Below are 23,564 nucleotides of genomic sequence, written 5' to 3'. Positions count from 1 at the left end.
CGCCTCAAGCACGCGAGGCAAGCGCTCTACCACTGAGCCACAACCCCAGCCCTCGCTCATTCTTGTTCATTCTTTTTTCCTGAAGCACTTCTCATTTGCCAGGCATCATGCTTGACCTCGAGTGGGCTAGAAAACAAGTCAATCCAACTGACTGCTACCCTGACGGAACTCAAGTCCCCTTCTCTTTGCTGCATGTCAACTGTGTGTGTGTGTGTGTGTGTGTGTGTGTGTGTGTGTGTGTGTGTGTGTTGGGAGGGAACCGCTTGCAGACCATCACTTGGAAGACCGCCAACTCTACACTATCCCACATGGGCGAGGTCTCCCAGGGTCTACTTTACACAGATGGAAAGCAAGATCCTGAGGGGTAGCTAAGTGGACCCCGGAGAGCTCAGAACTGAGAAGGCAGGAGTCAGGGATGTCAGCAAGGCTAGAAGGGAGGGGCCAATTCCGGGGCCATGGAAGAGCAGCGAGAAGTCTCAGAAGGCTTCGTGGTGGAGGGGGGACCAGGATCAGCCCAGGGCCTGCCCTCGGCTCTCGTGGGGAATTTCTGGGATGGAGAACTGGGCCAGGGCCTGCCCTGGCAATCCACTGATTTGGGCTAGGTCAGCAGGTGGAATGGGAGGAGCATGTTCTCTGGTGGCTGCCATTCTGCCTCTGACCCACTGAGAAATGCCAGCTCACATCCTTAGTTATTGTGCATGTTCAGAAACCACCAGGGGAGGGGGCAGAAAACAGGAGAAGCAAAACAACAAGAGACAGAGGCCAGGAGAGACAGAGTGGCAGAGACCCCAAAGCCAGATGGACAGAGGGAGAGGCAACAAAATGAAGATGGACAGACCACGGGCCATTTCTCCCCCAGAGTCAGTTCTACAGCTGCGGAGAGAGGCAGACATGCAGCTGGGAAGGAGCCTGCAAACCAAGGCTTTGTGAAGATTTTTCAGTAATGAAACTCCTATTTGAAATGAAATCTTATGCAGTAGGGGAAGTCCTTGTATGCCAGACATTAAATCCAGAAGCCATAAAGCGAAAATTTGACAAATCCGACTACATAAACATGTAAAACATCTGTACAACAAAAGACACCATAAACAAAGTTAAAATGCAAGTGAAACACTGGAAGAAAATATCACTAATATGCAAAGAGCCCCTACAAATCAATAAGAAAAAAGACAAAAGAGAAAAATTGGCAGTGAATTAGAAATCCGCAGAGGAAGAACTAAATTGGCCAATAAACGTATAAAAAGATGTTCTGTCTCACTACCAATCAGGCAAATGCAAATGAAAACGACACGATACCATTTTTTGCCCATCAGATTGGGGAAAATTAAAATGATTTATAACAAGCAGTGCTGGCAACGATGAGGGGAAATGAGCATTCATAGACCACTGGAGGGAGGGGAAACTGGCTCAACCGTGAGAAGGGTAATTTGGCAATATTGATTAACACTTTAAACCCACACACCCTACAACCTAGTAAACCCACTCTAGAAGCCTCTTCTACAGAAAAAAAAAATGGCACAAGCACTCACATATAAATACTCAAGGATGCTCATAGCAGTATTGCTGGTAAGAGTGAAAAAGAAACTGGAAATGGCCTAAGTGTTTATCAATAAGGAAATATTCAAATAAAATATAGTACATCCACACTACAGAACGCTCTGCAGCCACTCCACAGACTGGGGCACATCTATGCATAACAATAGGGGAAAAAATTAAGCTCCAAAACACAGCTTCAGAATGAGCCTTACTTAGAAATAACAGTCTGCCAGTATATGACCCAAAAGGTCGGAAGATAACACAGGAATCACTTCCGAGGGTCAGGGCAGGGCCTGACCTGGGGGCCTTCATGGCCTCCATTTTCCACTTATGTATTGTTGAATTTTCTTTTGTAATCAGAAAAACAAAATCAGTAGAGAGTTCACGGCTTTTTAAAATCCAGCCCAGACCCTAAAATGCAGATAGGCAGCACTGCTTCGGTTGGAATGGGGTGGGGAGGATTGAACCACCCACGCAACCCAGCCCCACCCACCTACTCCCAGGCCACGCCCAACACCAGGGCTCCAGGACCAGGGTGAGAACCTTGGCGGGGAACATGGGGCTCAGGCCTGCACTCCCCCAAACCAAGGCCAACAGGCTAACGGTGGCCACAGGTGGTAGGCTGGCTGGCTGGAGAGGACACTTAGGCCTTGGGGTCCTCAGCAGAAACTCCAGGGGAGGGGGCCGAGGGGGCTGAGGGCTCCTGCGCTGACAAGAGGGAGGAAGAGGAAGAGGGAGCAGGGGACGTTTCTGTACAAGAACCAAGAGAAGCGCCAAGCTCGTCCGGGTAGAGGGGACAGGTGTGTACAGGGGCGTGACGTTCACAGCAGAGGGGGGCACATGTGGGTCCAAGGGGGTGAACTTGGAGGGTGTGTGGGCTCCAAGGAGTATGTAGGTGTGTCTGTGTCTACAGTTGGTGGGTGTGTGTGTCTTGTCACTCCCAGTGATGACAGCAAAAAGGGGTGTGTGTATGGAGGGAGAGGAACCCAGCAGACCTGGTGGGTGTGCGCACACATCAAGTGTCAGGTGTCTCATCGATGAAGACATTGTGGGGCTGTCCACATGTCCATGGGTTCTCGTCAGTGAGGAGCCTCATGTCTGTCGGGACATGCAGGCAGCCAGCAGGCCTGCAGAGAGGGAGAAGAGGCTCCAGACCCAGAGTCCAGGTCAGTCAGGAAATGCCTCTTCCACTTGTGAGTCGATCAAAAGAACCACAGAAAACTACCCAGAAGGAGCCAAGGCCTCCCAGTTCCAGAAGGTTCCCTCCTCTTGAGCACTTGTTTGCAGAGCTCATGTCCCACCTCCTTCCCTCCGCTGTCCTGGAGGAGGCCGGGGCGGTCTCTGTGCCTCCACATTGCAGCCTCCATCTCTCCCTCTACATCACACCCTGCCCAGTCCTCTCGTTACCTGCCTGACCCCTCTAGGCCCCAAGGGCCGCATGAAGTTTGAAAATGGAAAGCCAGGGTGAGCTGGGCAGTGATCAAGGAAGGCTTCCGGGAGGAGACAGGGCCAGAGGGTCAAGTTCACACAGGGGAACTGGAACACCCAGACAAGGAACCTCCACAGCCTCAGGAGCCCCAGGCTGTCTCACGTGGTGTCTCCTCGCCTCCGGTCAACCTCAGAGCCATGAAAGCGGAGGGCTCGAGGGGGGGCGAAGGGCCTGAACTAGGGCTGCCTCCACCTCTCCCCTGTAGCCATCCACTGCCTGCGACTCTGTTCCAGAGAAATCAGCCCTGGCCAGTGATGCCCGGCGGCTGCTGAGACCTCGATGCCAACCGCCTTGCTGCCGGTGAGTGCCGGCCAGGGAGGGCTCCCCGACAGATTAAGAGCAATGCTGGCCCAGACTCATTCACATTCCAGTCTGGCTGCCGGCTTCAATATGGCTGAGAGGCACGAGGGCAGAGGCAGCCCTTCGAGAATGCCCGGCGATGATTCCTCTCCGATTCCAATTTATTTTCTATCATTAATGCTTTTGAAAAGTCCCACACGCTCTGCAAACAAGGAAGGCACACAGGGCTCAGGAGGGGCAGGGAGGAGAGGAGAGGGCCAGGGGCTAGAGGAGGGGCTTAGCCGAGGTGGTGCCCGGGGCAGGCTGGGCCCCTGAGACCTGGGTTCAAATCCTACCCTAGCTCACCTGCCTGCAGGACCCTGGGCCAAGCATGACTTGTCAGTGCGGCACTGGCCACAGCTCTGCCCACCTCAGAGGACTGTTTTCAGGTCAGATGGGGTCCGAGGTGAGTAGGATTTATAAACCGTAAAGGGCTTTCCCTTGAAGGACAGAGTGAAGCAATCCTGACTGAAAAGGGCAGCAGAGGCCTATGAACTGGACACCACCTCCCCTGCCGTGCCAGGCGACACCCACCCAGAATTCAGGAGCCCCCCCGCACCACAACACAGGGCAACAGGAGGAGTTCCCCACCTTGACTCAAACTCACAGGCCATCAACCACCCCCACAGGCTTTCCTGGAGCAGACCTCCAGCCGGCATCCCTCTTCCCCCATGACCCCCACAAAACATGTCCCGGGCTCAGAGCCCCTCCCAGCTCCCGAGAGCAGGCCCAAAAGCCATGCAAAGGCCTCTCCTGTGGCTCAGGCCCGGCTCCTCAGAGGTCACCCTTCCCTGCATTTGCTATCTCCTGTTTGGAATTCTCTCCTCCTTGGCCCCAGTTCACCTGCCATACTCCTCCCCCGTCTCCTAGAGGCAGCCCAAGTGTGTCTCCTTTATGCAGCTTTCCCCAATTCCCAGAGCGTGCCCTGCTCTTGACTCCCACGGTACCCAGTACCCACCTATATTACCACTCAGCAATACTGTCATTTCATTTTTGGTGTTTCCTTCTCTTATCAGTGAGCTCTTGTGAAAAGGGGCTTTATCTAATTCATCCTGTGCATTCTCAGTTCTTGGTAAATTGCCTGCTCACAGTAGGGCAGTCAACCAGTCAATCAAATCTTAGCTGAGCACCTACTTAGCTCTATGCTGGGTGCTGGTGACGCAGAAGCCAACTGGAGAGAATCCGCCCTTGCCATCTGGCTGCTTCCAATGAATGTGCTCGGAGAATGTCTGCTAAATGAGTTCATGGACACATGACTACTTCGTGATGGGGACACTGAGGCCCAGAGAGGAAAAATGTCCTGTCCATGGGTGTTCCTGCCCCCCTGCCCACATGTCTTCTACTCCATTTCCCTCCCAGCACAATAGCAGCAGCCAGAGAGAATTCAAAACGAAAGGTTGGAGTCTAAAAGGGAGGAAAAAAAAAGGAAGAAGAAAATATGGTGAATTTTTCCTCTTTTTCCATAATGTAAAGAAAATTGCTTTTGCCAACTATCGCAGCTTAAAAGCAATTAGAGTTTTTGGAGGGGACTCTGGGCACGAGCAGAAGCGACAGAGCGAGCGCCCGGCACGGAATTTTTCCAGCATTGGTTTGTATCAAGCAAAAGAAAAAAAAAAAAAAGGCGTTAAAAGCAGCAATTTTCAGCACCAGAGTCGGTGGAGATAAAATATTTACAGCTTCCAAGGGAGGGTCCTGCAGGGGCCAGAGACCCCTGCTCCCCACTCCCACTCCAGGTTCCAGGAGGCAAAGGATGGGATACAGGGAAGAGCCAGGTATCTGAGCCTGCACAGATGGGGCTTGGGCCCAGGAAAAGGGAAGCCCCCAGCTGCTCTCACCCTTTCTCCAACTCACAGCCCCTGGCCCTCCAGAGACCCATCCCTGGAAACCTAAACCCTGGCCCCAACTCTCCCATGCTGAAAATCCAGGGAACACCCCCCGCAGCAGGCTGGTGCTGGAGGCCTGCACAGCCTGGGCCCCTCTCCAGCCTCATCTGTGATGCTCCCATATGGCAGGCTGCCCGGCCGACTCCTGAGCAGCCAGGCTGCACTCACCACCAGGCCTCGCCCCGCATGAGCACGTCAGGAATATGCACCAGCCCCTGAGAGCGAGGTGAGGCCGGAGGGAGGTGGCACTGAGCCCAGGTCACACAGCTCCAGGCCCCGACCAGGCCTCTGCCTCTGAGCCACCCCTCCCTGGACCTGCACTGGACCCTTGACCCCTCTCTCCAAACCCAGAGTGGCCTCCTCCTTCTGCAGCCTCACCTCTCTCAGCCTAGCTACAGCACTGACCCCAGCTGTCTGGCAGACACAGCCTCCTTTAGAAGCAGACATTCCTAGGCATATGCCAAGAACTCCATTCGCTAGCTGTATGGCCTCTGCAAGTCCCTCAGTTTCTCTGAGCCCTGGTTTCCTGTCTGGTCAATGGGGACAGTAACAGTCCTGTGGGATTGCTGTAAGGAATCATGAGGTAATCACACAAAGCCCCTGACACTGTGCCTGACTCTTAGTAGGTGTTCAATAAACTCACTCTGGCTTAGTTCACGCTCAGCCCTCAGCTGTCTCTCCAGGTCTCAGGACAGCCCCTATGTATGCACACAGGCTTCCATGCCATCAGGGAGTCATCCAACAAATATGCTCATTCAGAAGGCACCCGATAGCTGGGAGCAAAGGGTGCAGGAAGTTCTGGAGGGCTCTGCATATACACGGAGACCCAGTGCCTGAGTATGGGGCTAGGGGTCCTCTCATTTTGTTCAGCTTAGGAAGGATTCCTCCAAGAACAGTGGTAAGCCTCAGCCTGAGCTCTTAGAATCTGTGGGGCCACACAGAGGAGCTGAACAGAGGCTCAGTCTCCCTGAGGGACGAAGAGGGGGGTCACCCTCCAGCCCATGGCCTGCAGCTCAGCCCTCAGCCACCCTCCCAGCCCCACTAGGCAAAGGCAAACACCAAGACCCAGGGAGCAGCAGTCAGTGATAAGGCAGAGAACAGAAGAGAGTCCTCAAAGGTGGCATGGTCCAGCAAGGCAGACAGCTCTGGGCTCAAATCCCAGCCCCACCACTGACCAAATAGGTGACCACTCTGAGCCTCAGTATCTTCATCTATAACATGGAGTCAACAGTGTCCACCTGCAGGACACTCATGCATATGAATGAGGATAATGTTCTCCCAGGGCCCGCCAGGGGTCCAGCATACAGTCAGTGAAGGGGCACACCCCTGTTGTAGGCACAGGGCTCTCTCCCCACTCCTGGGAGAGCAAAGGAAAACCTGGCAGGTGGGGAGACAACCAGGACCTGCAGTCTTTACTGTGACCCTTCATGACCCCCTTCCCAAGACAGAGGCAGGTGTTGAAGGACCAGCCAGCAGACAGTTGCGACCTGATCCCTCCAGGTTGCTCTCAGAGCAGGGAGGGAAGAGCTGCCCAGGAGCACTGTGGATGGACCCAGGTTCAGCACTCAAGGGGCCACCTATTCTCTCCTCCCCCACTGGAGGGAAATACAGAGGCTTGCTGTAAAGTCTGGCAGCTCCACAGGCCTCAGGCCCCAATCAAAAGGCGTTTTGATACCTGCCTGTTTTGCTTTCCCTTTGGTCGACTCCTACCCAATTGCTGAGTTTCTGCCCCAGCAAACCTGGCACTAATCAAGGCTCTCCTATTAATGGGGCCAGGGAAGGGGCACAGGAGGCCAATCTCAGGACATCCTATCGAGGCCTCTTTCTTGATCTACGCACCCATTTCCCTGCCGGCAAGTTACTAAACGTGCACACACACATGTGCAGATACGCATACACACACACACAGGGCAGGAGAGGGGGTAGAGAGGAGGGGAACCCTGGGCCCACCCCTAGGGATGGCCGACAGCGCTTGCACAGCGGGCTGGCATCCTGCCCTGTGGGAGCACTAGTATGTGCACAGCCCACGTGGCCTGGAAGCAGAGGGTCCTGGGACTGTGAAGCCAAACAGTCGACCTACGACCCAGGCTCTGCGATGCTTCACTGGGAGACTTGAGGCAGGACTGGCTACTCCGTGCCTCAGTTTCTCCGTCTAAAATCTATAAGAGGAATGATACCATCTCTGAGGCTGCTTTCCACTTCCAGCATTCTCTGATTCCATACATGTGACCCCCGTCCCCAGCATGTGTGGGGGCCCAGCCCCCACGGAGGAAGGGAAGGCCAGGAAAACCTGCAGCTAGGCCAGCGGAGGACACCATCCTATCCAAGTCTCCCCAGGCAGGTACTAGACTTGGGCAGGAGGATGGACAACACAGACTCTCCCGGAGGCTGGCTTCCCATCTCTAGTCTGAGCCCAGCCCAGACATACACACCCAGTTCTCCCTGGCTATGCAGACTCAGATCCTAGCCCCTCCTGTCAGGCCAGCCACACCAGCCCCCCAGCCCCTCAGCCCCCCCTCTACCCTGCTGCCTTCCTCCTGTGCCCCCAAGGTGGCTGCTGGGGGCAGCCCTACCTCCTGTACCAAGGAGGCTCCTCTGGACCTGCACGGCCAGAGCCTGATAACATTCTCCTAAATTAAACAATAAACAAGTTGTTTAAGATTTTCCTGATGCTGCAGTTCCTGATTAATCCCCACTGCAAACAAAAGGAAGAGAGACAATTAACCTAAAGGAGGGTCACTTCCTGTTTCCAGGCGGAAACTCCAGACTGCCTGGGGAGCCAGCCTGGGGGGTGGGGTCCTGCTCCAGCCAACTGCCCAGCTCCAGAGCACATTCCATCCCCACCCCCAGTCTACTCCCTCCTGGATCCCAGGCCTGGGCTGACACCCAGGGCAACCTCCTAGATTCCCCTCTCCTTTGAGATGTGGCCTTGGACAGGACAGGCCACCTCTGAGGTCTCAGTCTCCTCATCAGTCAACATCTTCATCTCTCAAGGATAAAATAAAAAGAAATAGGTGACCCCTTGAGGTTAGACGGAAATATTTTCTCTTTTTTTTTTTTTTTTGAGATGGATGTTGAACTATTTAGGAGCAAAATGTCATGATGTCTATAAAGTACTTTAAAATACTTTAAGAAAAAAAAAAAAGATAAAGCAAAATGTAGCCAAATGTCAACGATTGTTAAATCTAGGTGAGGGTGTCTGGGAGTTCCCTATACTATTCTCTCTGTCTTTCTGTGTGTCTGAAAATGTTCCTAACAAAGTTAAAGGGAAAAAAGAGAAAAGCACTGATCACATGACCAGAAGGCCCACAAACAATGCCCTGGGCTCCTGGCATTGCCTGAAAGGCAACTGGGTCTCTTAAGTAGGTTAAACATGCCCCCTGCCATCTCCTTTATGTTGTTTCCCTAGAAATGGCTTCTGCACAAATTCCACTGAGCCCCAGCTCCACATTTAGAAGCCTCAGCACATGCATAAGTCAGACCCAGAGCTTTATTGAAGCAACTGCTGTCTGTGACCACCGCCCTCCACCAGCCAGTCTCCATCCCCTCTGCAGTGCAGCCCTGGGCTGGGCATCACAACACTGGCTCCATCTTTATGTGATCACCTCCAAATACCCCCTTGGAGGGGGCTCATTAGGTAAAAATAATGACAAGTCAATAACAGCCTGGCCATTTCATTCAAAGGCCAAGTATTAACCCACAAAGCACATGAAGTCCCCATTTAGCAGATGGGAAAGATGAGCCTCAGAGCCAGCAGGGACTGTTAGAAAAATAAGGAAGGTGGAGAATGGAAGGTAGGAAGGAGCACAAACTCCTCCTCTCACCCACTTCCCCCTCTTCCACCAACCCTGGCAGCCTAGATGGCAGAGTGGGGGGTGGGCATGCACCTCCCTTCTCCAGATTCTGTTTATTGAACTTCCTGGTCAGGGATAAATGGCCACGATTGCAATCTCCCAGCCTAGCCCAGCTGACCCACACCAACACTGGCCAGGCCTGCGTCCACCGGTCGATCATAAAGAGTTATCAGCACCCCAAATAATCAATTGCTAATTGCTGAATGCCATGCAATTCATCGGGGAGAGTTATGTGTGGCCAGTGACTGGGCACCCCCACCCGGGCCTGGCGGAGCCTCCAGGAGCAGGGAGGGCTGTGTCTGTGGTGAGCAGCTCCACAGAAAAGCAGCTCATAACCCAGGAGCTTCTTAGACATGTCCTGGGCCTAGACCGCATCCTGGGCCTAGCCTGCATCCAGGAGGCCGCTCAGGGAGGAAGTGGCAGTGGCCACAGAGGCCCTGAGGGATGCACTGCATGCCCCAGATCAGCCTAACTGGTCCCTGGGTATGCCAAGTACCCAAGATGAATAAGCCCAGTCCCTGCTGCCATGGCATTCCCAGTCCACAAGGAAAGACACACCACCACACAGGCCTCACAGGCAGGTACACAGCAAATCAGAAAGCATTCCTGAAATGTAAAGCAATACCTTGCTCTGGTCTGGGGAAGGAGTGGCAGCTTCCAGCTGCCAGGAGAAGGTTTTTTAAATGTGGCATTTAAGCTCTCTTGGAAAGTGGGTGGATCTGCCTGGGCAGAGACACTGACAGGACCATTAAGTTGGGGGACAGCACATGTCAAACCAGAGAGGAATGAAACCATGACCTGTGTGAAGGGGAGATCAGCAGAGTTTGGCTGGAGCCTAGGGAACGCAGAGGCCACTGGGAGGAAGGAGGCTGCGGCCCGAGGGGCATTTTGTGCGAGGTGCTGGAGTCCAGATGCCAGCTAGAGGCAAGAGGGAGCCCTGACGGGTGCGGAGCAGGAGACAAACCGCCAGTGCCAGCATGTGCACACCCCCAGAGGGCAAAGGCTGGTCTTACTCATCTCTGTTCCCACAGCACCCAGCACAGCTGGGCCCAAAGGAAGTGCCCAAACAAGTGATTCACTGAATGATCATAGGATCATCAAATTGTAGGGTCAGGACTTCTGGAATCAGAGTTGTGGAATATGGTGACTTTATGCCCTGCTCACTATGAAAATACATTTTTCTATTAGAGCCTCAAAAACACCCTTGTGAGGCAGGCTGGGGAATCAGTCTCTCCAATTTACAAAGGGGCAAGCTAAGGCTCAGAGAAAGATAGTCAAGGCCGGAGCCCAGGGTCTTCCCAACCTGCATTAGCAAGCTAAGCCCTGCTTACCTTGGCATGGCCCAGGGCTGCCTGGGAGGCAAAGGCCTACCCCTCACTTTTCCCTGGCCTCCCTGGCCTTGCCTGCCCCCAGGATGCTGCCCACTCAGCCCCACTTCCTGCTCAGGAGGGCAGAAGTACAGCCAGTGCTGCCTCTTGAGCATCCTCATACCACCCTGCTGGGATTGAGGGCCAGTCACCAAGGATAGCCCATTCCTGCACCTATAAATGGAGACAGGGCTGGGATTCCAGTCTCTGGAATCCCCAAGCTTGATCTAGACAGACAACAAAGTCATTTCTTCCAATCTCCACCCCAGAAGTTGGGAAGCCTAACCCTGGAGCAAGAATATGGGACCAGGAGACTAGAAACAGGGTCCAGCCCAACTCACTGGGTCACTTCTGCAGAATCACTTCTTGCTCACAGCCTCAGTTTTATCCTCTATAAAATGGTGCAATGTTCCACCCATATTAAAGAACTGCCACAAGGACTGAACAAGCAGAGTATATATATTAAAAAAAAATGTTATTTTATATACAAAAAGTATATAAAAAGCAAATTTTGTCCTGGAAAATAATAATAATGTTTCCCTTCAATCTGAACATTGAGATTTCAGCGGGAAACAAAAGAGCTAACGTTGATGAAGATGGGCAAGAATTCTTTCAAAAAGAAATAAATCCAAATTATTAGCACAAGAATTATTTCAGAAGAATTATTTCAAAGCAGGCAAAGGACAGCTCCAGTAGGTTAGTTTCTTTCTCCCCATGATACAGATGAGGAAAGTGAGGCTCAGAAAAGTGAAGTGACTTGCCCGAGCTCACCTGGCTTAGCAGTAGTTCAGCAAGATTCAAACTCAGTTCCATCTGGCATCTACTTCAGGCCCTTTTGATCCTACCAGACTGATTTAAGAAGCCCATTTCCACACTCCAAAATCTTGAAGCTAGAGAATCAGCACTCGGGGTGAGTGTGCACATCATACACACACGCGCGCGCGCGCGCACTTCACTGAGGCCTGAGCGCCTGGTATCAGAGGAACCCTTTCATCCCATGACTCATGGACCAGCAGAGCTATCAGAGCTGGGTGGGGTATTCGAGAAGGAGGGTGGCTGGCACAGCTGGCCTTGAGCTAATTGGATCAGTCCTGGGCATGGAGTTGCCTGTCCAGCTGCCCTGGCAGATGGGTGCTGGAACTGGGCCACCTGCCAAGACCCAACCTCCATGTCCAAACCAACCTGAACACCAAGGTTCCATTCTGGCCTCCTCCCACCCTGACCCTGGTGGCTGGCATGACCACATGGATCCAGAAGGCCACAGTGGCAGCCACTATCCCTCCTCCAGCAGCCAGCGCCTCCCCTTATGTGGCCATATGGCCCCATATGCTCCCTGACAGCTGGACTGCAGAAGCAACTGCCTGAGGACGTCCTCTGCAAAGGCTCGAGACCTGGTCACCCCATGTACCCCTGCCCAGAGGCCACTAGAACTGCCAGGAAAACCCCAGACTGGAGAGCTTCTTATAAAACAAATCGTAAGCCCTGTACACATCAGGTACCCTCTCTGGACCTCCAGTTCTTTCTCAAACAGCAGTGCTATTGTCCCCTTACCCCCAATCTCAACCCCTTCCCTTTGTATCCTACTTCCAAGGTTACACAAACTTCCACCCAAATTCACTCGTTATCTAGGAAGACAAGCAAACTTGTCCATTTTACAGATAAAGAAACTGAGGCCTAGCTGGGTGTGGTAGCACACACCTGTAATCCCAGTGATTCAGGAGACTGAGGCAGAAGGATCACAAGTTCCAGGCCAGTCTGGGCAACTTAGTGAGACTATGTTTCAAAATTTAAAAGGAGGGCTGGGGTTGTGGCTCAGTGGTAGAGCACTTGCCTGGTGTGTGTGAGACACTGGGTTCGATCCTCAGCACCACATATAAATAAATAAGTAAATAAATAAAATAAAGGTCCATTGACAACTAAAAAATGTTTTTAAAAAAATTTAAAAGGAGAGGGGATCTGCGGATGTAGCACATTGGTAAAGCATCCCTGGGTTCAATCCCCAGTAGCTAAAGGGGAAAAAAAGTGGGGGAAACTGAGGGGCTCGGTCAAGTGCATAAGTGCACACAGCACTGAAATCTGCACCTATGACTCCAAGACATACACCACCTCTGCATGCCCACGTGGTGGGACTGAGGACACCTGTGCTGCCACCCAACTCTGATGACCTAGATCAGCCCCCCAGATGGAATCTCTCCTCCCCCACTGGCTGGAGAACCACACTTGGCAGGCGGGCGGGTGCCTTTCCCCCCGGCTATTCCCCGGCTGTTCCCCTCATCGTCAGCTGGATTCCCACCGCAGCCTCAGGACACCTCGCTGCCTCTGGCTCTCTGGCCAACCCCTCCCACCACCACCAGAGGGAGCGGCTTAAATCACAAATCTGATTATGTCCCTCTGGAATTTCAGCCTCCCAAACCCTGAACAGGAATCAGCCCACAGTCAACGGGCACTCAGACCCTCCTGTGTCTTGTGCCAACTGCTTAGTGCCTGCTGTGCCCCTGCATGAGCTGCTCCATAGCAAACACATTTCGTCCGTGCCCTGTGCTTCCCACCTCCCTGCCCTTGCTTACGTGGGCCCATCAGCCAGTAAAGCCCTCACATGCACAATCTCCACTCATTCATTGATTAAACAAAGATTCATTGAGCATCCACAAAATGCCATAAACATCTCGGCAGGTCAAAATCCCACCAACTCTTCCAGTCCAGCTGAACCCACCCTGGCTGCTCCCCATTGTGACTCTGCAGCAGCCCAGCCCACTCTGCAGGCTCAAGCCTGACAGGGAAGGGCCCAGCATTGTCATGCAGCTCAGGCTTCAAACCAGGAGATGCCCCCAAATGTGGTGTGAGGCTCAAGTGTAGGATTCCTGGCAGTGGAGAGCAAGAAAAGATCGAGGTATAATTCCTGGGAAGAGATGTTTGCTCCCCAGAACGCACGGAAGAGACCCAGATTGACCAGAGAAGCCTCAAGTTCCTCCAAAGGAGACCTGAGTGGTCAGGGGCACCTTGCTATCACTGAATGTGTTAGAATGTAATAATTTTAGAAGTTAAAACAAAATGGCAGGGTCAGGTCCCAGCTAGGGAGGGCAACTAAGGGGCCACCCTGGGTACTACCCCTTGCCAGTCAGTAGAGGGCAGTCAGTGGGAACTGGAAGCACCTGGCTGGGCACCTGCAGCATAGATTTCCCTCTCCCCCTGGCTCAAGGCCCCAATTAAAGAGCATGTCCTGCTGGACCCAGGTGGTGAGAGAACAGGGCACCCACCCCCAGGCAGAACCAGGACAGGAGTGCAAGCAGACCTGGATGGTGGGCTTGGGCCAAGAAAGGGGTTTGGTCATGCTCCAGCCACCAGGGTGTCAATCAGGGCATTGGTTAACACCTAGGAGACCAAAGTCCAGGCTTAGGGAGCCACAGGAGAAGAGAGGGCAGAGTTGAGAGAAGACAAAACCCATGGCTAAGAAAGACTGAGTCAGCGAGAGTCCAAGAGTCAGCCAGAGCCGCAAGAGAGGGAGGAGAGGCTGTTTGAGAGAGCGAGGCCAGCAAAAAGCCTCGAAAGGCACAGCAGCTAACAGCAGGCTCAGCCCCACACCTGAAGGAGATGGCCACTCAACCCCACAAAAAGCTTCCAAAGGCCTGCATAGCTCTGAGAATGAGTCCAGGCTGCCAGCAGGACTGAGGGGGCCTCCTGTGCCTCAAGTAGGCTGGAGAGAAGTGGACTCAGCAGCCACCAGACTCTCCTGCTCCTCTCCCCCTGGTGCATATTTAGATCTCCACGGCAAACCCGTTTACCTAAGGGAAAGCTCTTGCACCTACAGGGCCCAAACAGGACAATGCCAGGATCTACAGTGCCAGGGTGTTCGAAGCAGGGGATGTTTGGAGAAGACCCTTCTGATCCGTGGGTTAATACTGACATGCCAGAGCTATGCTGAGGATTACAGGAACCAGGTTTGCAAACCATCAAGCAGAGCACAGATTCTCTGGCTCCCAAATCTGGGAAGCACAAGTTCAAGATCAGAAAGTCCCACAGATCAAGTCAGGGGAATAAAGCACCTTGACTTACTTCAGGCTGAATTGGCTGCCCCATCTGAGAAAGATGTTTGTATCAGACAGCCAGAGAGCTACTCTGGGGTGACTCCAGCAGCAGGTTACCAAAGCCTGCTGCCAAGTCAATAAAGAAGGTCCTGTCCCCTGCCCACCCTTACCAAAGACCAAGATTGGAAGACAGCTTCACAGTGCCACAGGGCTTCCCTGAGACTTAGGAGATGGGTGTTCTAGCTCCACCTTTGCCTCAGCATCCTCCTCTGTGAAATGGACATGAAGCATGCCCATGGACCCTGCATCCTCCCAAGGTGGCTGAGAGACTCCAGAGAGATAATGGATTTGGAAGCAAGGCTTAAGACTAAAAGCTGGTCACACACAGATACCACCATCCCCCAGAGACCCAAGTAGATCATAACTGGTCCAGCCACCACACCCCTCCAGGCAGCATTCAGGATGAGTTCAAGACTTCCGACACCACAGACTCATGTCCTGAATGCTAGGGAAGAGAGCAGGTGGACTCTTATCCCCAAGGAAGCTCAATCTGGAAAGGTTGGGGGGCAAGCAGCAGTCAGAGGAGGCTTCCTAGAGGAGAAAGACCCTGCTCTGGAAGCAAGGAGGATTTGGTAGGGGGCAGACCTCAGGAGGGGTCTGATCTCTGACCCTTTCTTGAGCCTCACATATCTGGAGACAAAAGATTTGCTCCCTTCCAGGGCCACCATACTGGACCACATTTCCCCACCCTAAATTCTACTGCACTGGTTGGGTTGGCACTTGGCGGGACATGGGTGGGTGGGGTCCTTGGAACAGTCAAGGTAGGACCCTAAGGTGAGCGGTTGGAGATTCATAGGGGGTAGGTACACAATGTGCCACCACCTCAGCACACAGAGTAAGGCAGGCAAGGACATAGCTACAAGCAGGGATAGGGACACTAGGCCAGTGGGCCTGGAGAGACCTCACGGAGCTCCTAAGCATAGAAGTCTGATGGGGCACATCTTGCCGGTAGTTCCCTTCTTCCTGCTGTCCGGGCCGCAGCGCTGAAGGTGCGGAGACACACACCCGCAGGTTTACCCACTCGTCCACCTCAACCCGCGTCTTGAGCATAGATGCCCTCGGAACTGGGGTCCTGGGAACTGGAGACAGTCGCTGCACGGTCCCGCCAGACCCTAGTGGGGTTACAGGAGTCTGGCGCCTGGAGCAGCTCCAGCGCGGTACCTCGGGACTGAAGTTGGGGTAGGGGTGTCCGGGACAGCCGGCGGCTGCGCTGACAGGGTAGCAAAGGAAAACCCCTCGGTCCACCAGGAGGCCCAGACTTCGCCCCCGCCCCACTTCCCTCTCCCGTTCTCCCCTTTGGAAAGAAAGGCCGTAGTTCCACCATTAATGCGACTCCACCTCCATCCCTTCCTCGTCCCGCCCTGCCCGGTGGCCTCCACAAAGTTGCTCCAAGTCTCTGCGATTCCGGCGGCAGGTGAGGGTTAGACGGAACCGAGCAGCAAACCCGAGCGCGGCCACTGTGAGGGGTGCCGAGCGCGCACCTCCCCCTCCAGCTCCGCGCGTGCACGCCTTCACGGACGCGCACTCAACACCCCACCCCCACCGCTGCCCCCGAGGTTCCCGCCCAATCAGAGGCCGCGCACGCGGCGCTGCCGGCGGGCAGGCACCCCGGCTACCCCGCCTGCGCCCCTGCGGCCCCAGCCCCGCCGCAGCGTCCCGACCTGGCCACACTCACCGTCCTGGGCGCGCGGTGCGCGCGCCGCTCCGCTCTGGGCCCGCATCCCCTGGCTCGGTTCTGCTCCGGTCCCTGCTCCGACTCGGGTTCCCGCTCCGCAGGGCTCGGCTCGGAGATGGTGGTGGCAGCAGCAAGGAGCGAAGCAGGAAGGGCGTGTGTGTGTGTATGCGTGTGTGTGAGAGAGCGCGCGGCGTGTGCGCGGGAGGGTCCCGCGCTCCCCTGCGCGCCCGGCTCCTGCCTCCTGCTCTCCACGCTGCGATGCCAGCAGAATCCCTAACGCGCGCTCACACCCGCCTGGCCGCTCACACTCGCGCACACACGCGCACACTGGGCGCGCACACACCCCCGCCGCCGCACACCCGGCTCCGCACTCCCGACTCTCGCCCTCCTGGGGCGCTCACAAAGGCCCCCCACTACCCCGGCCGGTCGGAGCTCCAGCCGCGCGGCCCTGCATCTTCTCCTGGGCCAATTCCTCCTCAGGTCCCCCGCCGTTCCCAGAGGGGACCCCGCGGGCGTCCTCGCTCCTCCACCATGCCCCGCCGGCCGTGGTCGCGCTCCAAGCCCGAACCGCGGCCGCGGTGCCGGGACCCCGGCTTCCGGCGCTCCTGCCCAAAGGTTCCCGCTCCCTCCTCCTCCCCCTCCTCCCTGCGCCGCCGCCCGCAGCCGCGTGCTCTCTCACGCCTTCAAAGCTTTCCCCCTTTTCTGTCACTACCTCTCCTATGTCGCCTCTCCTTTCTCCCACCTGCCCACGACCTCTTCCTCGGTCTCCCGCTGCCTCTCCGTCTGTCTTGCCACCGCCCTCTCCCGCTCCCCCTCCTGCTCCAGCCCTGCGCTGCCTCTCACATTCTCCGCTTTACACCCGTTGCCGCCCTCTGCTCGCGGGACCCGGGGTTTGAGCGCGCAGTGGGCGGCAAGGGGACCTGCCGTGCCCCAGCCCCGCCGCCCCCTCCGCTCTCCGCTGGCTCCGCGGCTCCTTGCTCGGGCCTGGCGGGTGGCGATGTCCCGCGCTAGGCTCGGCTGCTGCTGACAGCTCTCATCTCGCCCGAGCTTAAAGGCATAGCGCACCCGGCTGAACCTGCCCCACCCGAAGGCGCCAGGGAGGACAGCCTCGCCGCGCGGGAACTGGCCAGGGCGGTGGCGCAGCCGGAGCCGTGCCGATAGCGCCCTGTCCGCGGTGCTTGAGCCCGGCCCTCCGAGGCTGGAGGTGAGTCAAGGAGAGGGACAGTAGAGAGCTGTCCAGACAACGCCATCCAGGGGGCGCTCAGCGCTCGTTGGCGGCCAAACCTGGAGGCAGGCTGGGGTGTGGGGCAGTGTACGCTGGGTGTCCAGGACTGTGAGGCTAGGGGGTATCAGAGAAGTAACTGTCTCCCGGGAATCCAAACCCCGAGTGATGACACCTGTCTTGCTGGGAGGAGAGGACTCAAAGGGTGACCTACTTCTCCTACCATGTGACCTTGGGCAAATACCCACACCTCTCTGCACCTCAGTTTACCCTTCTTTGGAAGAACATTGATTTCCACATCTCTGGGGCCATGCCCAACTCTGATATAGTATTAGCTATTCTACAGAGAGTCTGCCTTGAGGTTGGAGTCCCAAGGCAGACCCTCAACACCCAGAGTCCCACCTCCTCCTTGCCTGTGAAAGCTGGGCCACCACCCAGGCTGCATTCTTGCCACCACCACCCAACCCTCTTCAGGCCTGATCTGCTCCCTTTCTTGTTCTGTGACCTTTCTTCTCCCACCTCATTAGAAGACCAAGAAAGGAGACAAAGTTGAGCAGTACAGCACTCTACAGTATGCAGAGCTCTTTCAAGTCCAAGATCTCCCTGGACCCTTATGACACTCTGGGAAGTAAAGTACACCCCCTAAGCTCCTGGTCAGCCTGATCCTGGACAGGCCTGGCATGTGAGCATTTCATATTCATGGCCCCCCAACCTCTTACTTCCAACCCCCATGGAAGGGTGCATTTTGCCCATTTGTTTACAAGCATATGTTGTGTACCACATCCTGTGTGAGATACTGGGAACACACAGGTGATTTAGATCGACTCCTGCCATCAGCAAATGAGAAAAGCAGGAGGAATGAGAGCTCTTCGGAGTAGTCCAGGAAAGCTTCCTGGAGGAGGTGGCATTAAACCATGCATTAAAGGATGAATAGGAGTTGGCCAAGCAAAAAGGAAGAGAATGGACATCCCATGTGAGTGGAGAGCATATGCAAAGACCTAGAAGTAGGAAATAGGGAATGATGGGTGTGTTTTGGGGAAACCTTGAGTTGAGTTCCAATTTGGTTCCAGGGCAGCAGCAGGGCTGCCACTTGGCCATTCTAAGGAGAAGTCCTCGTCCTCCTCTTTCAACCAACACAGATGCACAAGGCTAAAGCTCCGGACACAGCAGCTTTGGCAGGATGCCTCCCCGTCTCCTCCTCTCCTCAGCCCAGTCCCAACCTTGGTTCCCACATCTGCAACCAGATGCAGCACAGCCTCCCCCTGCTGACCAGAGCTGGAAGCAGGAGAAGCACAGGGCTGTGAGTGGCCGCGATGTGAGTCCAGGAAGGGCCAGGCTCCACACCCACCCATCACAGAGTTGCCCACAAAGACCCTAGCCTTTGGCGTCAGGCAGACTCGTGCCACTCCAGCCTCAGTCCTCTGTAGAATGGGGATGAGAATACTTGGCCAGCCAGGTGAGCAGTGGAGAATTCCTGAGAGTGAAGAATTATTCATTCCTGGCACAGGAGTGGCTCCAGACACTGTAGGCTTTCAACAAAGTCCTTTTCTTTACCCATACCTAAGCTTGGCTTTGTGGCCCATCCCAAAGTCCCCTATTGTATCCCCTTTCCCTGCTTCCCGGCCATTTTCCTTCTGCCTTCCTCCCAGACATTCTGGGGCCCTCGAGGGAGATGAGCTCACGGCCATCGCCTGCTCTGGCTCAACACGCCTCCTAAGAGCCTTCCAGGCTTCCAGGTGGGCCCCAGGGAAGCCAAACAGACAAACAGCCTTTCCCCAGAGTCCCAGCTCCAAGCAGAGCTACCGTTCCTTCTGTACCTCCATCCGTTCTCCCACTCACTTCTCTTGTCCTGGGAGCCACGTGGCCTTAGTGTCTAATCTTGGGAACTGTTGCCTCCAGCTTTTTTTGATGCAGTCTCAGAGAGTTAGTGCACCTTCTCTGAGCCTCAGCTTCCTCCCTAATAATAGGGCAGCTGGTCTGCCCCATGGTGGTGATGAACCTAAGTCTAGTTTACTTTTTCTTCCTCAACAGATCCAAGCGGATGCCCTTCATGCAGGAGTTCTGCACAAGGAGCAGGTACCAAGGCCTCTCTGGGACCCCCTGTGCTGATGGCCAGGGGCTATTGCCACCTCTTCCTCCCAGGACCCACTCTCCATGTCAGAGCAGCAGCAGCTGAGGGCTAGAGGCCAGGCCAGTGTGGACAGCCCCTGGCTCCCTCCTCAGAGGGAGGGCTGGTACCTGCAGCAGGGTACCTGCAGATGTCCTCCTGGGGCCCCTCTGCTCTTCCCAGCTGTCTCCATGGGTCAGTCGGGGAAAATGTGGCAGCATCCCAAACCCAGTCATCAAGCCAGGGCCAGCCGGGGCTAAGAGAGCAGCCTACGTGGAATCCTAGGAGGCAGCGGGCATTTCCCACCCACTTTCTCCTGGTTTCTTGGGCCAGGCTGAAAAATGGATCACCAGTGTTCAAACAAATGTCCCCCACAACCAGACTATGTCTCTGCTACCTCTAAACACATCCAGGTTCCCTACCTCTCTGCCACCTCTTAACTCCTTCCCTCCCCAAGCAACCTTCCTCCTCCACCCCTTCCCACCCCAGTCTCCCTCTCCTCTCTCCTCTTGGCACACTATATAAAGGGAGCTGTTCATTCAGCTAATGGATCTGTACACTAAATCTGTTATTCCCATTTCAGAGAAGAAAAACAGCAAGGCTTGGTTTGGGTTTCCAAGATTTGAACCGAGATTCGGTGTTCTCCCCTCTTTCTGTGAACATGTATCGAGGGCTGACTCCATGCCAGGCACTGTGCCAGGCATGGGGTACACACAGCAGAGACCTTGAGCTGGGGAGGAAGGAGACAGAAATCAGACCATCATGCAAAGAAATGTAAGATTACAACTGGGACAAGCTCTGCGAAGAGGTCTGTGGGGCCTGGCCTGGCGTGGGGAGTCAGGAGAGACCTCCTGCTGCAGGGTACCTTTGATCTCGCATCGAAAGGTGGAATAGACATTAACTCGGAGAAGTGGGACTCGAGGGAGGATTTAACACCTGCAAAGGTCCTGTGGTGAGAAGAAGGAGAGAGCGTCCACATGACCAGAGCACAAGGAGAGGGAGATGGAAACAGGATCACAGGTAACATGTGGCCTGGCCCGCAGGTCTAGTGGTCCCTCCAGAAAGTTGTGTTTTAAACCCGGAGGCTCTGGGTTGACCCTGGAGGTCCAAAGCAGAGAATGGTACCCCCACTTCTCCTTAACTACTTCCCAGCCCACTGCTCAGATGTGGCATCTAGGGACAACTTCTGATGCCCAGGCCCTGGCACAAGGCAGGGCATACTGAAGACTGAGGCTTGATGGCCAAGGTGGCAGCAGTAAGGGGAGCAGAAGAGTTTGGCTCTAAGAAATAAGGCATTTACCGGGCCCTCCCTGGCCCCCATAACCCTAAAGTTTGGAGTGATCATCTGCCATATCTGGTCAATCCTGGGCCAAGATACAAGGATCCAAATGACCCCACCAGAGTGGGATTCCAGGGCCTGGAGCCCGGCAGAGGGGCTGCCAGGGGCTTGCCGGTGGCCTATGCCTTCCTGTACCTCCTCCACCCAAGCTGCCTTCCCAGCCCTTCCCAGCATTCCACTTCTTCCTTTTGCTTCCTCTCCCCGGGCCGATCCTCCCCTGCACCCTCATCCACTCCTGCCCCACCGGCTGGGCAATGGCATCAGAGCCTGGGAGTCTCTGTTGGCCTATAAGAGCTGCTTTGGGTCCTTGGACTTTCAGTTTTGTCAGGTGAAGGGTATCATCCTGTACTCCTTCCTGCTGTCTCCCTGGACAGGAGAGAGGATGAAGGGGCTCTGGAATTCTTGTCATAACCCCAGCTGCTGTATTGGGAGTGCTGCTCACTATCAAGCATCCTCCTGGGACCCCGAAGTCTGCACCAGAGGCAGCAACAGATGCTTCAGCTGATCTAACGAAACGTGGCCTGAAACCTCAGCCAGCTGCACCTCCCACTAACACTGCGTGACCCTCAAGTGCCCATGGGAAGGCAGACATATGGACCCCATGTAAAGATGGGAAACTGAGGCTTCAGAGAGAAGGAACTGGTCAAGATCACCACACCAAGCCAACCTGCCTCATTTCATCCCAAATCGTCCAGGGAGTGGCCCTGTGGAGTGCCATCTCCCCTACCCCACTGTCCTGCACAGGTCTCTGTCCCAGCCGCACTGCACCATATCAGCCTCACACTGGACTGACTGGCTTCTCACCTCTGGTTTGTAATTCTGGTTTGGCCCTGTCTTTTTTAAGAGCCCTTCCTATGGAGCCTGGAATGCCTCTACAGGAGCCGACCTAGGTCAGCAGGGGGACCTTGAGTTCATGGAACAGGGGCCAGGCCAGCTTGCTGGAAGGTCCAGGTCACTCCATGGCTGTGGTGGCAGCTTTTCTGTACTGATCACACCCACCCGCACTATGCGGGAGTAAGTGCTCTGCTGTCTACAAGCCTGTCGCTTGGCCCTGCTCCCTGCCACCCATTCACAGAGACTGAGGCAGAGATTGGCTGGCATGGAAAATGCAGGCCTGCAGGCCAGCACAGCCACACGATGGACTCAGGAAAGGGTGGGGCCAGGGGCAGCAGGGCCACAGGAATGGTAGATGTCAGAGACCTGAACAGAGAGGGGACCCAGCCGACTGCTGAGTAGTGTGTTTGAAGTTGCACTCAGAGAAGCCAGTGGGGCTGGGCAGTTTGATGACTGGGAGTGGGCACAGCGTGGGAACAGACTTGCCACTTGGTTCCCACTTGCTGAGGGTGGATTCTGTCCGAGTCCTGGGGCCTATCTGCTGGAGGACTCTCAGGCTGTGGGCAGATTCGCACATGGACAGTGGCGTCCCACAGAAGGACTCCAAGTTTCACACTGGGCACAGGATCCGACGGTCACACTGGAGGCAGGCAGAGTCACAGAGCTGAGAGTTGGGATCCCATGGAGCCTGGCCCTGAGGACAGGAGAGGAGCGGCCTGGGCACCAGGAGGAGAAGGACCTGGGGTTGGCGAGTGGGGTAGAAGGCATGACTGAGTCTCAGCACCCTCCCACCAAGGCCTGCCGGGCTTCAGGGAGTATGCACTGACTGGGGGTGCCGTGTGAATTCAAAAATGCAAAAAGAGGATGGGAGCTTAGCTCAGAGGGAGAGCACACAGGAGGCCCAGAGTTCCATCCCCAGCACTGCAAAGCAAGCAAAAAAGGAAGAAGAGAGGAAGTGAGGAAGGAAGAAAAGAAAGAAGGAGGCAAACCTGCTGGGGGAGTAGAACAGCAGGCAGGGTCTGTGCTGGGGTGTGGCAGGGCACGGGACCAATGAATGAGCTCGGAAAGGTCTTAAGCAGGGGAGACATAGGTCAGATCTGAATTTAAGCCTGTGACTCTCGGAGGGATGAAGGGGCGAGCGTGGGGAGGGGCTCTAGGGGTGGTGCAGTGAAAGAGAAGGGGGCAGACCTGTAAGAACAGAAGGGGTGGGACTTGGCACATGGCATGGGCAGGGGGGACCCCAGAGATTTCTTCAGAAAGTAACTGCTCTTTCCTGCGCTGACTGCCACCAGGCTTCACAGCCTTTTCCAGGGATCCCGCACACAAGTGTGAGATACCATGAGGCACAACCTAGATGACCCCTCAGGCTGAAGTGCTCATCCCTAGCTACTGGGAGAGTCAGGGCTCAGGCACAGATGAGTCCCCTCTTCTGACCAGACTCGGCCTCCTTGTGCAGGGTCTTGTCATTGCCGGGCAGCTGTGTCCAACTACTGCTCGAGCAACCCTCTTGCCCAACAGAGGCCAACCCTCCAGGGACAGTGACTGCATTTCAGCCCACCTCCACCCTCTGCCCCATGCTGCTTCCCTCACCCCCACCCATGGGTGTTGATCCCAGTAAACCTCCCACATGTTAATCTCCTTCCAAGAGTCCATCTAAGGAGCCTGCCTGCCACCCACTGCTTATTCTCCATAAGGGAAGTGAGGCTCAGAGATGCTAAGTGACTCAGTCATGGTTGCACAGCTAAGTGGCAAGTGAAGGCCTGGCTGGGGAAGGAGATAAGGCCCCTGACTGTCTGAAGGAAGTCAGTCCCTACAGGAGGCCAGCCCAGACCAC

At 55.2% G+C, this 23,564-nt stretch overlaps 1 protein-coding gene across 1 annotated transcript; it reads left to right on the top strand.

Moving 5' to 3' along the window:
- Window positions 1-455: 455 nt before the first annotated feature.
- Window positions 456-20,877, top strand: LOC306655340 (uncharacterized protein; the record flags this gene model as incomplete). Its single annotated transcript, XM_079129704.1, has 5 exons — window positions 456-536; window positions 3,231-3,325; window positions 15,535-15,732; window positions 15,937-17,432; window positions 20,141-20,877. The coding sequence occupies 4 exons, from the start codon at window positions 456-458 to the stop codon at window positions 17,237-17,239; spliced, it is 1,677 nt and encodes a 558-aa protein (XP_078985830.1). The 3' UTR covers window positions 17,240-17,432; window positions 20,141-20,877.
- Between the last annotated feature and the right edge of the window lie 2,687 nt (window positions 20,878-23,564).

Source organism: Sciurus vulgaris (genome assembly GCF_902686455.1).
Source record: "Sciurus vulgaris genome assembly, chromosome: 2".
Taxonomy (NCBI): Eukaryota; Metazoa; Chordata; class Mammalia; order Rodentia; family Sciuridae; genus Sciurus; species Sciurus vulgaris.
This window is presented reverse-complemented; position numbering and strand designations above follow the sequence as displayed.